This window comes from Symphalangus syndactylus, chromosome X (assembly GCF_028878055.3).
Source record: "Symphalangus syndactylus isolate Jambi chromosome X, NHGRI_mSymSyn1-v2.1_pri, whole genome shotgun sequence".
In the NCBI taxonomy this organism is placed as follows: Eukaryota; Metazoa; Chordata; class Mammalia; order Primates; family Hylobatidae; genus Symphalangus; species Symphalangus syndactylus.
In genome coordinates, this window is record NC_072447.2 from 75,897,099 (window position 1) to 75,913,752 (window position 16,654).

The following is a 16,654-nucleotide window of genomic DNA, read 5'->3' on the forward strand; positions in this document are numbered from 1 at the left end:
GGTTTCTGCAGTGAATGGGATATGAGGAAGGAGAGATAACAGCCATTTTCAAGGTATGATTGACTCTGCCCAGGGTGGGCAAGTATGTGTATGTTTTACTTTAGAAAATACTTTTTTCAACTATTCTACCACATTTTAGCAGTGTCTCCTTTCTCTTTCAGTCACATTTCTTTGTAACACATAAAGTACTCCCAATAAGAATTATCAAAGTAAAATTGTTACCAAAAAAGGCATTCAGCAGCTTCTGAACCTGAATATTGCTGCCCACAGTGCGGTACAACCCTTCTGTCTTGATCCCTAGTGGAGGAAAAAATCAGGTTAATTTCACTTGTATAGCTAGAGTTGTCATCTCCCCCTGGTACACTAGAGTCAATTCAGATAGGAAGGGGTCACACTACATACTCCAAGTTCTCCAGCCTTCCCTGTAACAGGAGAATAGTCCTAAAGCATCTCTCCAAATTATCCATCCTTTCACTTGGAGTGTACCAAGTCCTCATTAATCTGAAGAGAAGAAAACAAACTCTATAGTAAATAGAAGCATATGCTTAGTTTGGGCAGCAGCAGAAAGCTGAGAATGGTGCTGCCATCTTAGAAATAAGTTCATTTAATTGAAAAAGGAGGAAGGATCAACACTCAAGTTGCTTCTAAGCAGTGATATAAATCAGGAGAGGGCTGGAGTAAGGCAGCTGTGAAACAAAAGGCCATTTCCTGCACCAAGAAAGACTAAAAAAAACATTTCAAAGGACAAAGAGGCTTGATTCACATACTACACTTGCCCACAGTCTAAATATCCCCAGAAGGAAACCAGGGAGTATCGGCAACCAGGAAGAATGCTGATTCCACATCTCCCTGAGTTTGGCTCTGCCGCCATCAATTTTTATACCAGTATGTATTGTGGCAGAAATTGAACTCTTTATCATTTAGGATAGAACCATCATGACACTGCTTAAGGAGTGCCAGGTACTATTTGAGAATACTTTATAAACTTACAAGCTCTTTAAAAGCAGGAATCCACGAATTATCCAAATATGCTTGCATACCACTAGTTTAGAATTTTCTGAAATTTTCTAGCTTGCACCTACTACACAAGCTTTATAAACAGTCTTCATTCCTAAAATGCTACTTCAGAGAAATTGCCCAGGATAAAATCAGAGTGACCAGATTCAGACAATGCCAAGACTATGGTTCAGATCTTACCTTTGGTCTCAATAATATTGATGCACTTCCTGACAAACTTGAAGCCCACTTCATTTAGCTCCACTGTTTCAAACAAAGGAAAAGAGTTAGATCCTGCTGCAACAGGTGTCACCTATTAAACATTTAATGACCATGCAAAGGGACTGCATTGAGAGAGCTAAGGGTTTTTGGTTGCTCATTTCCAGTCACCCTTAAATGGAAAGATTCATTTTTTCAGGGGAGGTTTAACATTTTAACTCTTATAAAACAAAATACTTATATTTAGCCCTTTGCATTGCCTGCTTTCAGCATGAGCAAAGTCATATGTGAAATGTTAGCCTAAAAATACAATTTCTGTCATGCTTCCAGAACAGGAAGGATATGTTTCTCTACCCACGATGTAAGCTAACACAAAGTGTCTACCTTAGTTCAATTACCAGACACATTTAAAAAATATACGGCTGAATTTGATTTCACACAAAGGCATCCATATTCAGACTTGCATTAGTAGTACACATCATTAATGATGGTATTTACTACGAATAGGACAGTTGGCAGTTTATAATGCTAGTAGACCAAAAACTTGAGTGACTCACTTTCTTGCTGTTTTGTTATAGGGCTGTGGTAGATCTACAAAAGAAGATAAAGAGAAAGATCCATGGCTATTGTCAATCGATATAGAAAAACAGAGAACATAATATTAAATATCTTTCCCCAGATAGGCATTAAAAATGATTAGAAACTCCAGGATGTTAAAAAGATAGTCAAGTGGGCTAAACACAACCGTTTTGCCAAGATTGCTAGAAAATACTTGAACAGGCCAGGCGTGGTGGCTCATGCCTGTAATCCCAGCAATTTGGGAGGCCAAGGCGGGCAGATCACTTGAGGTCAGGAGTTTAAGACCAGCCTGGTAAACATCGTGAAACCCCGTCTCTACAAAAATCCAAAAATTAGCCAGGCATGGTGGCATGTACCTGTAATCCCAGCTGTTTGGGAGGCTGAGTCAGGAGAATCTCTTGAACCCAGGAGGTGGAGGCTGCAGTGAGCTGAGATCACACCACTGCACTCCAACCTGGGCAACAGAGTGAGACTCTGTCAAAAAAACAAAAAAACAAAAAAAGAAAGAAAGAAAGGGAAGAAAGGAAGAAGGAAGAAAGAAAGAAAGAAAGAAAGAAAGAAAGAAAGAAAGAAAGAAAGAAAGAAAGAAAGAAAATACTTGAACAAGCCCTGAAAATTACACTGAATTTCACACAGTTCACCATAGCTACAGTTGTAGCCAATCCATCTTAGATATTTACTTATGTAACACCTGGGGCATTTTTATGATTAAAGCAAGAGACCAGGAAAGTGTTTTCCTCATGGCTATGTACCTGTCTAACGGGCATCATAAAATTTAAATGTTCCTAACACCAATCTCCCACCCTCAAAGACTGGTTGATGAATACTTCTCTGTGGAAAGGCAAATGTCCATCTGAAAGAGATCCATGACTACACCAAGATTTGTCTGTGTTGTCTTGGAGTATGCGCTGTGATAGCTATGTGAGAGACCAGAAAGAAGATTGTTGACTCTTGAAGTCTAGTCCTGGCTCTACCTCTACCTCTTAGGAAATTTTGGGCATGCCCTTTCCATTCTCCAGATCTCAAAATTTGTATCAGTAAAGTGATCAGGGTTGGAGCAAACATTTCTTCAAGCCCTGATCTTCTTTGACAGTTTAGGCAAAGGCATGGACGAGATTTGTAAGACTAGTGAACTGGAGTGTTTAGTAAAGGAGCAACAACATTAGTAATGTGAGGCTGCAGGAAATGAGCCCTCCATATGCCATCTGTTAAGAGTCTGTTTGAACAGCCTCTCCTTAAAATAAGTTCTGCATATGTGTGTATGTCCACAGATATTTCAGTGGGAGATATTTCTGTGCCAGCCAGCCTTTGCTGCTACTTTTCTAAACAAGGGATTTGTGGAAAAATCTGCCATGATCAAGTTGGTATGGATCCACATTCAGTGGGCCCATGTGCTCACATCATTCTCCACAGAAAGCCATCTGCATCCTTTGATTTTTGAAAACCTAAAGGGAGAGCAAACTTGGGAGAGGGAATTGAAAGATAAATGCCTTGCTGAGCTTCCCAGCATCTGCCTACAGAAACGTCACAAGCATGAAAGAGTTCAGCAGCAGGTTTCTGGGAGGTGACAGAAGGAAGACAGTGCTGGAATATTTTCTGGATGGCAGTCTTCAGAATGCCAAGTCTCTCCTGCTACCTTCCAGTTTACTAGAAGTGCAATCTGGGATCTAGTTACCCCTCTAAATTCTCCAGGATACTGAGGATGCATAGAAAGAAAAACCTGGAATGCATTTTCCCTCCTAGCCAGTTTTTCACTTGAATAAAGCAAAGAAATAAGACTGTATCTGAACACTGCTAGATCTTAGGAGTTTTGTATCCCATCACTCAGATCGGCTAGCACATTGTGGTTTACAAGATGACTTCCATCTGGTTTTTCTAAGCAACCCTGTGAGATAGGTAGAAAGAAATTATTAAAGCCGTTTTACTGAGGAGAAGAAAACTGAATCTCAGAGAGGTGAAATGATTTGCCCAGGGTCACATAGCCATTTAATGGCAGAACTAGTACCTATATCCAGGCTTTTGGAATTCCAACACCAGGAAGCTGATATTATTTCATATGCCACTAAGAAATCAGAATGTTTTTCAATTATTTCCAACTGTTCCTATTGGTCGCTTGATGATAATCAGTAACTCTTTCAAGGGATTGTCCTCCTGCATAACAGTGTTCTAAATGGAAGATACCTCTTGTGATACAGGATGGCAATGCCATCTCCGCTACCAGCTGTACCCTCAAAGAGAATAAGCTGAGTTGGTGGTATAAGGGTGAGGCAGAAAAATCATTCTGAATAAATGTCCAATAAGTGCTTATTTATAACTATAGCAATTATTTTTCATATTAACACATACTAATTAATTAACACATATTGATTTTATAACCTGAAAAATGGCTTAATTCTTTCTGAAGAAAAGCTTATGGGCATAGCTACGTAGTCTAACACTAGAGCAGGGAGCTGAGAGATCTGCATTCTAAGCCCAGTTTTGATGTCTTCTCTGAGGGTGGTCTCAGAAAAGTCCCTCAACCTTTCTGGAACTCCAGTTGCCTTACCTGCTGAGAGATGTGGAAACAATTCCTTACAGCTCTAAAACTGAGACCAAACAATCCATTACCATTTAATTGTCTGAAACCCACTGATACCACTAGAGGGCACTCATACACTGGCATATGCTGGGAAGGTTTCCCCAGTGTCAGGTAACTTACAGGTTCTTTCCCATCCATGGCTTCCATCCATAGCCTTCTGTTAGCTTCTGAAAGGGCCTGCAGAGTGATGGTTCCTGGCCTGAGGGGGGAAAAAATGATAAGTATAAAGCAGAAAATTCATCTGAGAGAATGGAGTCTTGTGATCTAGGGTCCCTCTCTGCCCTGGAGGTCGTCACACTGAACAAGCATAGGCCTACAGAACACTAATTTTTCAAAATCTCTTTTACTCAAGAAAACAATAGGCAATTTAGAGAACAGTAACTTTGGGAAGCATGGAGGCGGGGGTGGTATCTTGGTGGCCTTGTGCCAAGATCCTGCAAGAAATAGGAAGGTAACTGTCAAGACGCCTCCATAATGCACACCTAAATTGGCCCTAAATTGGCCCCACTGTGCTTGAACCAAACAAAGGCTCTCACTGCCTTACTCTGTTGGAAGCCAGCCACTTCGTCTGAGCTCTAGGAATGAACATGTACATCACAGGCACATTCATCTCTCAGTAAAATGGCTTTGCTTCTTCTAGCACCTGCGATGTCCAAGAAACATTTTGAGTTGGAATAAATTCAACAACATGAGTACTGGCTAAGACACAGGGAGGAGGTGTTTTGGCTAACAAGCAATTTTATGACTAATAAAAACAACTAATATTTACTGAACGCTTACTAGGTGACAAATTTTGTTCCAAGTAAACTATGTATATTAACTCAATTAATATATACAATAAGGCAGTTATAATAATCATCTCTATTTCACAGAAGGGGAAACTGAGGCACAGAGTAATTATCCAAGGTCATATAGCAGGGAACTACTAGAGACAGGACTTAAATCCAGAAAGTCTGGTCCAGCAGCCATATTCTTCACTACTACAATATAAGGCCTCTTTGCCTGGCACACCGCTTCAAACCCTGTTTTATTCTATTTATTTGCAGGCTACCTGCTGTGGTCTGAATATTCCCCAAAATTCATAGGTTGAAACTTAACTACCAATGTGATGATATTAAGAAATAGGACCTTTAGGAGGTGAGTTAGTCATAAGGGTAGAACCTCATGAATTCCCATTCATGAAGGCCCTTTTACAAAAACTTGAAAGAGTAGGTTCATTCCCTTCCATCTCTTCTGACATAGGAGGACACGGTATTGGTGCTCTCTGGAGGGCACTGCTTGGACTTCCAGCTTCTAGAAATGTGACAAATGAATTTCTGTTGTTTATCTATTACTGAGTCTCAGGTATTTTGTCATAACATCACAAATGGACTAAGACACTACTAACTACCCAGAGATATCCCAAGTTGTTATGCTCTTTATGGTCTTTTTAGATCTTTGTGACTCAACTGGAATTTTGAAATTAACCATACTTTATGCAAGGTATAAAAAGTCTCCTTGCATTCTCTTGGCTTGCTGAGCCATTAGGAAAACATTGTTCCTTCCACAAATTCTGTGATAAGATGAGACCTCTCCTAGAGTCGTAGAATGATAAAAGCAATGCCAAGAGAGTTCAGCCACCCTGGATAAGTAACTAGGCCTTTCTAGACCTCGGTTTCTTTATCTGAAAGGGTGCTGGAACACAGGAGCTGGGAGGTCCTTTCCATTACTGATATCATAGGAATCCTGTTCTACCTGCTGGAATAATGGGGTTCCTGTCCTACCTTCTCTTATTTCATTAAAGCACCTCTTAATGACAGTCTTGTGGTTACTGGCAACAATATATACTTCCACAGCCATCTTGAATGGAGTCATCCATTGTTAACACAAAAATGATACAGATTCACAAACCAAAATTCAAATAACATCACCTCCCTCATGTGACTGTGGTGACGACTAAAGGAAATTATACACTTAAATGGCTGATAACAGTGCCTGTCACAAAGGAGGTACTTGGCAAATGTTAGCAATTGTTTTTATTATTATTACAATTATTGTTGTTGCTGTTATTAAAACATTTCAAGCTCTGCCTTGCTACGAGCCTGTCATTTTAAATACTGCTAAGAGCCTAAATTTAGAACCAGGTGCAGTGACTCACACCTGTAATATGAGCACTTTGGGAGGCTGACACAGGAGAATCACTGTAAGCCAGGAGTTGAAGACCAGCCTGGGCAACATAGCAAGGCCCCATAGCTACAAAAAATAAAAAATTAGCCAGATATGGTGGTGCACACCTGTCAGTCCCAGCTACTCAGGAGGCTCAGGCAAGAGGATCACTTGAACCTGTGCCACTGCAAACCAACCTGGGCAACAGAGTAAGGCCCTCTCTCTAAAAAATTAAAAGTTAAAAAAATAAAAAATCTTATTCTCTCTTCCTGACATAGAAAAAGTGGCTCAGAGCCCTTTGCCCTGTGCTCCAGGGAATGTGAGTACAGCTGCCTGATGCCTGCTAGGAAGCCTGACTCTGTTCCTTATATCAAATTGACTAGCCAGAAAAGCAGATGTCATGTCACTCAAAAGACTCCACATGCAGAGAGGGGCCTCAGCACCTGTTCATTATTATATTTAACGCTCTATTTTGCAGCTTGTTTCTTCTGCTTATAATAGACAATACAAAAAAATTAAAAACAGCATGGAGACAGGCATAGTGGCTCATGCCTATATTCCCAGCACTTGGGGAGGCCGAGGCAGGTGGATGTCTTGAGGCCAGGAGTTCAAGTCAAGCCTGGCCAACATGGTGAAACCCCATTTCTATTAAAAATACAAAAATTAGCTGGAAATGGTGGCACACGCCTGTGGTCCCAGCTACTCGGGAGGCTGAGGCAGGAGACTCATTTGAGCCCAGGAGGTGGAGGTTGTGCACCACTGCACTCCAGCCTGGGCAAGAGAGAGAGACACCATCTCAAAAACAAAAAGAAACCAGCATGGGCTTTGAAGACCTACAGACCAGGGTTTGAGCTCAGCCTCACCATTTGCTATGTGACTTTAGTTGGGCAAGTCAGTTAAATGTATGTGGGTCTCAGTTTCCTCACTGGTAAAATGGGGGGTAGATTAAATGAGGGAATGTTTTGTAAAGTGCACAGTATATAATAACTAAAAGTGTAGATGCATCAAAACTTTAATCCCTGGGTTCTAGTGTCAAAAATTCTTCAGCATTCTGGGATAAGAAAAAAACACACTTAAAAATAAACATCAAATTTAGTACTTATCATGAGCCAGGCATAGCACCAGGTACAAGAAACATAAATTGATCCTAGCCCCTAACCATGGGACAAACTGTTTGCAACTGCTTGAGTTGGGGATATTATTTGAATAAAAGGGAAGCCACAGCCAACAGTAATTTTCCCCTTCCTACTGGAACTGAGGCTATCAGGAAAATGAGTGACAGTCTCGTGGTTACTGGCAACAATATATACTTTCAGAGCCACCTCAATTGGGATCATCCATTTTTAACAAAGAAATGATATAGATTCACAAATAGAAATTGTGAGGGTCAAATAATAATCTCTCAATTTTGAAATAAGGAAACAAGCTAAGTCCTTTATTCCCCAATTTTTAAAAAAATGCCCTCATCATTTAGTCTGATTGTTATGATCCCAGTCACTGTTAGTTTTGTTCGTATGATATTGTAATTCACCCTTCAAGTTCCTCTCTAGCAATCTGATCATTTTGCAAAATTCTATTCTATTACTAAGTATCCAACATATAGAAATAAAAGGTTGAGATAAAATCTAGAAACAGATTTATTCTGTTTATTTTGGTACAACCACCCAACTATAAAGCATGTCTTTCTCCACAATAATGCCAAATGCACTGATTTGAAATTTTAATGGTTAAAATTCTCCTCTGATAAAACTGCTCAGGTTCAAGTAAAAAAAGAGGGCACTGGGGAGAAACAAACACAACGAAGTCCAAAATGTGCAAGCCTTAGCTGTAAGGTCTGAAAGGTGATAATCACACTATTTCCAGTTCATACGAGTATCTGTAAAGTAGGGAAGGTCTGCATCATTTTTGCACCAAATGGGGGGAAATGACTTTCTAATAACACCCACGACCCTCCACCCCATCTTCCCTCCCTCAAAAATGTGTGCCAATTCATTTGTTCTTTTTGTGATATTAGGAGATTTAACAAACAATGAGTTTTATTATCCTTTCCTTCTTGCAAGATCACCAAATGTTGACCTTTCGCACATCTGATAGCAAATTAAATCCCAGGAGAGACTTTTTCTTCCCAGAGCAAGTGAGGCAAAGCTGATAGAAGCTTGCACAGAGAAAAGCAGCACTGGGCCAGGTCTAGCAGGGATCCCTGGGAAGGGCAGCCAGAAGAGCTGGCTTGAATAGACTCACAACAAAGTCCTGAATAGACTTACTCATTGTCATCAACGTGGGATGACGGAGGAAAATAAAAGACCTACCCAGCCTAAGCATCTGGCACGTGGGGACATTGCCAATTCACAGCGGCACAGCTTACCTTTCATTAGTTTCTATGTCAAAACAGAACCTCTTGTCGATAGACTCCGTCTTCCTTCTCACACAGTACTTCAGTGTTAAGTCCAAGGGCCCCTGATATGAAACAAGAATTAACAGGCAATTTTTAAAAAGACACAGAAGCTGTTTCTGCTTCCTACAGTGTCTTCAGTGTCACTTGGAAGGCGTCTGGTCAAGGCAGCAGGAGCAATGTGTACACTCACTGAGAATCTTGTCCCTTCAAACAGTATTTGCAGCAAGATGGCAGATGGTTTCTCCCCGCTCCAAGAATCAATGGCTGAGACCAGGAGAAATTGTTCAGAGTCATCCAGCACTCTTTCCCAAGAAGGAAGACTTAATAGGAAGCTCAATACACATCATGTAAGGGGAGTGTAGGAGAAATGGGCTGCCTGAATGGCATTAAGTGTACAGAATAAAATTTTCATGAGGCCTCTAGGGAGGGAAATTGTGACGGGGTAAGTGGCTGTCTAAAACCTCCCTTAGAAAGTCAGAGGGTAGCTGAGCAAAGAAGCTTCCATTAAAGTGGCAGATGAAGGAAGGGAGAAAAACATTTCTGTCTCCCAACTTCAGACTCTTTAGGATGACAGAAATCACAAATGTAATCACTCCAAAGGTAGTGCAAAAGTAGAGGAAATAGTAAATGTGTGTATTAGTCATGGTGGCATTTGATATTTCATATGTGCAGCAAGGACAGTGTGGCCCACTTTAGTCCTGTAGGTAATTAAGGGAATTAAAACTCACTGTGTCCACAGACTAAAATTCTGCAGTCTCACCTTGTTCACATTCCCTCTCTTATCTCAACAGAGACCATGGAATACAGGAAAGAGAAGTAACATTTATCACTTACTATGTGCCATATATTATGCTACGTATTCTTTTTTTTTTTTTTTTTTTTTTTTTTTTTTTTTTTGAGATGGAGTCTTGCTCTGTCACTCAGACTAGAATACAGTAGTACGATATCAGCTCACCGCAACCTCCGCCTCCCGGGTTCAAGCGATTCTCCTGCCTCAGCCTCCTGAGTAGCTGGGATTACAGGTGTGCACCATGCCCGACTAATTTTTGTATTTTTAGTAGAGACGGGATTTCACCACGTTGGTCAGGGTGGTCTCGAACTCCTGACCTCGTGATCCCCCCACCTCAGCCTCCCAAAGTGCTGGGATTAGAGGCATGAGCCACTGTGCCCAGCCTATGCTAGGTATTTTTAAGCCACTTTTCTTGTTAACAACCATTATAGAGAAGTGACACTTAAAGAGGTAAAGCAGCATACCCAAAGTCATCCACATTGGTATAGTGGAAATAGCAATACACTAGAAAGTTTAAGACCTAGGGTCTTGTCTCAGTTATGCCATTTACCAGCTACGTGACCCTGGCCAAAACACAGCACGTCATGCCTGTAATCCCAGCACTTTGGGAGGCCAAGGCAGGTGGATCACCTGAGGTCAGGAGTTAGAGACCAGCCTGGTCAACATGGCAAAACCCTGTCTCTACTAAAAATACAAAAATTAGGCACAGTGGTGGGCACCTGTAATCCCAGCTACTCGGGAGGCTGAGGCAGGAGAATCACTTGAAACTGGGAGGCAGAGGCTGCAGTGAGCCAAGATCGTGTCACTGCACTCCAGCCTGGGTGACAAAGTGAGATTCTGTCTCAAAAATAAATAAATAAATAAATCATATTCCATCTCTAAGTCTTAACTTCACAATCTATTAAATGGGAATAACACAACCCATTGTGGTATCTCAAGTTAGGAAACACTGCCCAGGTGCCTAGATACTATGACATACCAACTGGCCCACGTGGCTCATTACCCAATACTTCTTGCTCATCAGCACACTCAACCACTTGCAGGCCAATCTTTCCTTGCTCCTGCACTATAACAACTCAACTCTAAATTAATCCTTCAGTATGCCTTCCTACCCCCAAATGTGGGATGTCACACATTAGTCTTTCAAAATGAGAGTTATGAGCGAAATCACAGACTCACTCTACCTCTTTAAATTCTCAATGTCCTCAGCTTCAATGACATTGCAGCTCAGGGACCTAGGCCCTGCCCACCATTCCAATCTCATCTCTAGCGACTGCTCACCTGTTTAATGCCCCTACAATGCAAAAGTACTCTTATTTCACATGCATATCATGCTATTTCATGATTGCATGACTTTTCCTATATTAATCCCTCCACCCAAAATGACCTTGTCTATCTTCTTTGCCTGACTAAACTCTTACTTATTCTACAAACTGCAGTTCAGCTTTCACTTCCTCAAAAATCCTTCTTCAAACCAACACATTGCCCACTATGTGCTTTGCACGTAATATTAAAATGCCCTGTTTTTATGTTTAATTTCACCACTTGACTAGGAAGTCTTCAAAGACATGAACAGTGTTTTATTCATCTTTATACCTCCAGTACCTTGCAAATACTTAGTGCTCAATAAATGTTTATGAACTACTTTATCATCCTTACCACTTTTCTGATGAGGAAACTAAGACTGAGCAACATTAGGCAATTTACTCAAGGTCAACAAGCTACCAGACCACAGAGCTAAAATTCAAACATAGGTCTGAAGATTCAGAACGCAGTACTCCTTCTTCTGACCACAAATTCCTAACAGGGAAGGGATGAAGATCTAATAAATTATCATTTGAGAAGATGATCAGAAAATTGACCATGAAAACACAGATGAGAGCTGACAGGCTAAAGCAGTGGGACCAACACTATAGTAAGTGCCATAGTCAGAAAGATGGCCAATTCCTGCATCTTCAAATTGGTCTCACTTCCTACACAAATTGGGGGCACTGACTTCACATAGCTGCTAGGAGGGTAAATGAGGAGCATGAATATGACAGAAGGGTCTAGCTCAGTGTCTGGCACACAGCAGGTATTCAAGAAATAGTGGCTTTTGTAGTGTTCTTATTATTATGGTATCATTTAGTTGTAAAATTTATAATTGTAAAATACAAACTAGTATTAAGAAGTGAAACAGAGAACTGACAGGAAGAAATCACTTCCAACTCCAATTTGGGGAAATCCAAGTAACTCCCACCACCTCCCTCTGCCTTGTGAGTAACTAAGTTCTTCTTTCCATTCCATAAGGAATACCACATTAAAAATGCTCAGGCCACCACCATTGCAGTTTTGCAAGCAGCTACTCAATGAAAAGAGAAGAGGGAAAGAAAAACTAAAAGGAGGGCTTGCTGGCATCTGTCAGGAGGATATGAAAGTGGTATCTGCTGACTCTGTCTTGGGGTTTGCAATAAGCACCTCTGAGCAGCCTCAGAGAAAGTACCTAAATGAAATTACTGCCTACAAAAGGAGCTTTCTTCTCTGCTAGTTGAAAAGTAATGTGTGTAGAAAAATAAAAGAAAGAGACTGCAGGCCAGTGCTGCTTATAAGCACTTCCTAGTCAGATTAATCAGCTAAGTTCTGACTGACTTGGAACAAATCAGTGCTAAAACACAGGATGAATTTATTGGAACCACACTGGAAGGTGCTTTGGCAATTGGCAGACTGGAAACTGAGGAGGGTTTTGAATGAGTAACTGGCCCATGATAAAAGCACAGTAACTGGCGCCGTGGCTCACACCTGTAATCCCAGCAATTTGGGAGGCCAAGGTGGGAGGATCACCTGAGGTCAGAAGTTCGAGATCAGCCTAGCCAACATGGTGAAACTCCATCTCTACTAAAAATACAAAAATTAGCTGGGTGTGGTGGTGCGCACCTGTAATACCAGCTGCTCAAGAGGCTGAGGCAGGAGAATCGCTTGAACCTAGGAGGCGGAGGTTGCCATGAGCTGAGATTGTGCCACTGCACTCCAGCCTGGGTGACAAGAGTGAAGCTCCGTCGCAAATAATAATAATAATAATAATGATAATAATAATAATGATAATACAGCATAGCCGAGGATTCCAGAAACTCTGTTTGATACAACATCTTCTACAAGTCCATCCCATCACCAAAGCACATTAAAGCAGGGAGGTAAATCTCGTGGTTAAAAGACCACCCTCACTCCAAAAAAATTTCAGTAGCCTGAAAGCACATTTCTGTCCTCTCTAATTCAACATGAACAAGCCACACAAGAGAGATCTTCCATGAAAAGGATCAGCAAGGGAGAGAAACTGTCCCAGTTTTTCTCCAAATTCCTCCCTACCTAAATTGGGTCTTCATGTACTACTTTCAATGCTAACAAATAACCCTTGAAGCACTTCCAACAAACAATTTGTAAACAGTGCAAATGCTTAAAAATCATGCACTAAGACCCTGTCTGAGAGCCAGTTAAAGGGGAAAGAGGCACATTGAACTACTTTTAGAATATAAGCAATCTGTCTAAAGATCAGCTTTTATCTTAAGGAACCCCCGTGTGTGTGTGTGTGTGTGTGTGTGTGTGTGTGTGTGTGTGTGTGTCTGTGTGTGTGTGTGTGTTTGTAAAAGATCAGGTTCTTCCAGGTGAGTAAACTATTTTTTTCAGTGTGTTAAATTTATCTTGTCATTTTCAGGAGTGAGAGAAGGTTTGGAGGGCAGAAAAAGAGAGATTAACTGCTTAAAGATATCTGAGTAGTACATAGAATGTGAGTATCGGTTATTCCAACTGTGGGCCATAAACACAGTCCTGTAAAAAAAGGAATTTTGGAATTCAATTCATATTTTTAAAACTTGCTATTTTAAAGAATCTAAGAGTAGAGCATTCTTAAAAGTAATTCATCCATATTTTTACATAGTTGACTATACAATATGACTGGCACTTGTAAAAATAACTGGTTTGAAAGACTACCGGCACTTTCAAAAGGCTTGCTGTAATCAACAGAGAAATTTTTCACTCAACTCAGTGCTATCTGAGTCAAACTTAGGCGAAGATGTACATATAAAGTCATGGCTTCACGTAACAGTGATGAACTTGATGATTTGATACTAAGTCAACATATATTCTTTTCTGAGAAACAGTCATAGATCCATTTCCAAAAATATGGTGCAAACAAGAACTGACCTGCTTAGCACCTGGCTTCTGCTCCATAGGCGTCATGGTGAGTGTTTTGGTCTCTTTCTCATACTGGCAATAGTATTTCACCCAGGATATTCCTAAAGCCCCTACAAGGACAAGTAAAAGTGAGCAGACAGAATAACTATTTTAGCTGTATAGGAAGTCAACCCCTAAGATGGAGGCTATACAAACTTCAGATCCGGCCCTGCCCTTGCCCTGACCGCCCTCCTTCCATAGCCACCTACCTACTGCACACAGGGAGATTCTAACCTTCACCAACTGCTTCCCACAGCTGCTTCTGGCTTGCTCAAAACCTACTCTCCCTGCCATGTTCCCTATAAATTGTATCACCATATATCCCAGAAGCTGGAGACTATTGTCATTTCCTTCGCTGTCTCTGTAACTGTTCCATGTGATTGGTCATTGGGTTATTCCCCTTCTAACCTGTACACGACTCTACACATCTCTCTATTAACTGTCTCCTCCTCTCCATTCCTTTTAATACCGAATTAGTTAAGAACCCCATCAGTGTTGTTTTTGCTTGTTTGTTTTAATTTTTTTTTTTTTTGACAGTCTCGCTCTGTCACCCAGGCGAGGAGTGCAGTGGCGCAATCTCAGCTCACTGCAAGCTCCGCCTCCCGGGTTCACACCATTCTCCTGCCTCAGCCTCCCAAGTAGCTGGGACTACAGGTGCCCGCCACCATGCCCAGCTAACTTTTTGTATTTTTTTTAGTAGAGACAGGGTTTCACCATGTTAGCCAGGATGGTCTTGATCTTCTGACCTCGTGATCTGCATGCCTCAGCCTCCCAAAGTGCTGGGATTACAGACATGAGCCACAGCGCTGGGCCCAGTGTCTTACTTTGTATTTATTTTTTATGAGACATATTTTTAAAAAACAAAAATTTACTATCTCACCAATTAATTATTTCATTGGCCTTCTCTCTGATTTCCCTATTGTCTCTGATCACTCCACTCCAATTCATTCTCCACTCTTTTCCTAGATTATTTTTAAAATATATCTCTATTTTTATCATTCCCCTCATTAAAAACCATCCATGGCTTTCCCACTATCTCCACACTCCTTAGCCTGCCTGCAATGCCCTTGATAACATGATCGAAACTTACCTTTCCAGCTTTTTCTTTTGGCACCTCACCTCTATGTTCCTGTCTCAATGAATTACTTTTAGTTCCCACATAAAGAGGTAGCCATATAATTTCTAGTCCAAATCCAAGACTTATTTAAGACTGAATGAGGGAGTATTATTAATAATTACATCAGGACAACGGGGTAAAGCAGGACTATTCTTGGCAAACAAGGGCCCTACAAATCAACTATGTCTATCCACAACCCTGCCTTTACTCATGCAGTGGTATATACCTGGAATTCCCTTCCTCCTTTTCCTTCTTTCTTTCTCTTTCTTTCTTTCTTTCCTTTTTCTTTCCTTTCCTTTCTTTCCTTTTTCTTTCCTTTCCATTCTTTCTTTCTCTTTCTTTCTTTTATTCATTTTTGAGACAGAGTCTCACTCTGTCACCCAGGCTAGAGTGCAATGGCACCATCTCGGCTGACTAAAACCTCCACCTCCCAGGTTCAAGCGATTCCCCTGCCTCAGCCTCCCAAGTAGCTAGGATTACAGGCAAGCATCACCACACCCAGCTAATTTTTGTAATTTTAGTAAAGACGGGGTTTCACCATGTTGGCCAGGCTGGTCTCAAACTCCTGACCTCCGGTGATCTGCCGTCTCAGCCTCCCAAAGTGCTAGGATTACAGGCATGAGCCACTGCGCCCGGCCATTCCTCCTTTTCTTTACCTATCAAAATCCCACTCATCATTCAAGTTCTAGTTCAAATATCACTTTCTTGGTGAAGTCTTTAGATATATGCCCCAAATACAGTGATCACCACATTTCATTATAATTATTGATATACTCGTCTATCTCTCCCATCACTTTACGCTTCTTGGTGACAGAAATCATGGTTGACTCATTTTTTCAAGGGAGTCTCCAATGCATTGCACAGTATCTGGCAGAAACAGTGCTCATTAAGCATACATTCAACTGAGTAGCAATGTCTTGCCCGTATGACAAATCAGAATACTGGAGCACAGAAGGATCACACAGCATACAGCAGTGGTTCTCAACTAGGGGCAATTTGGCCTCCCAGGGGACATGTGGCAATACATTAGAGACATTTTAGGTTGTCACACCTGGAGATTACTACGAGCACAAAGTGAGGAAAGGCCAGGGATGCTGCTAAATATACTATAATACACAGGACCACTTCCCAGAACTAAGAATTATCCAGCCTGAAATGTCAACAGCACTGAGATTGAGAAATTGTGCGACGCACAGTTGAAGAGATGAACCCGACAAGTGGGAGAACACATCTTTGAAAATCATCAAAAGCAAACTGCTCTATGTGAAGGAAAGTGTGATAATTTCACTACTGTAGAGTCATGCTTTTTGAATTACAGTGATTTTTGCCACTGGCAGCCTCTGGGTGTGTGTCTTCTGTTTATTCCCCAGATATAATAACTCTGGGCAAAAAATGAATAACAGGTTTGGGGAGTATTGGGTCATAGTTCAAAGGGCAAATAAAATCAAATCACACATACAGGTGTGCATAAGGTTACTGAGGAATTAGGAAAGATCGAATGCTCTGCAACATTCAGTGACTAAACAAGTTAACCCACTTTACTTAGTCACTAATGAAAAACAGATATTGTCTTTCCCACTGGAAGCATGATGTTCACTAAGTGCTATAAGAGCATCCATGAGCCTGAGC

At 41.1% G+C, this 16,654-nt stretch overlaps 1 protein-coding gene across 2 annotated transcripts in view; it reads right to left on the reverse strand.

Moving 5' to 3' along the window:
* Nucleotides 1-16,654, reverse strand: part of OPHN1 (oligophrenin 1) — a 383,582-nt gene that overhangs the window by 155,414 nt on the left and 211,514 nt on the right. For both annotated transcript variants that reach the window (XM_055266931.2, XM_055266932.2), the window contains 6 exons: nucleotides 13,879-13,979; nucleotides 8,883-8,974; nucleotides 4,493-4,571; nucleotides 1,773-1,806; nucleotides 1,198-1,260; nucleotides 223-297 (listed from right to left, as the gene is read on the reverse strand). In XM_055266931.2, the coding sequence (XP_055122906.1) occupies nucleotides 223-297; nucleotides 1,198-1,260; nucleotides 1,773-1,806; nucleotides 4,493-4,571; nucleotides 8,883-8,974; nucleotides 13,879-13,979 (444 nt within the window). The remainder of the gene's footprint in view (nucleotides 1-222; nucleotides 298-1,197; nucleotides 1,261-1,772; nucleotides 1,807-4,492; nucleotides 4,572-8,882; nucleotides 8,975-13,878; nucleotides 13,980-16,654) is intronic.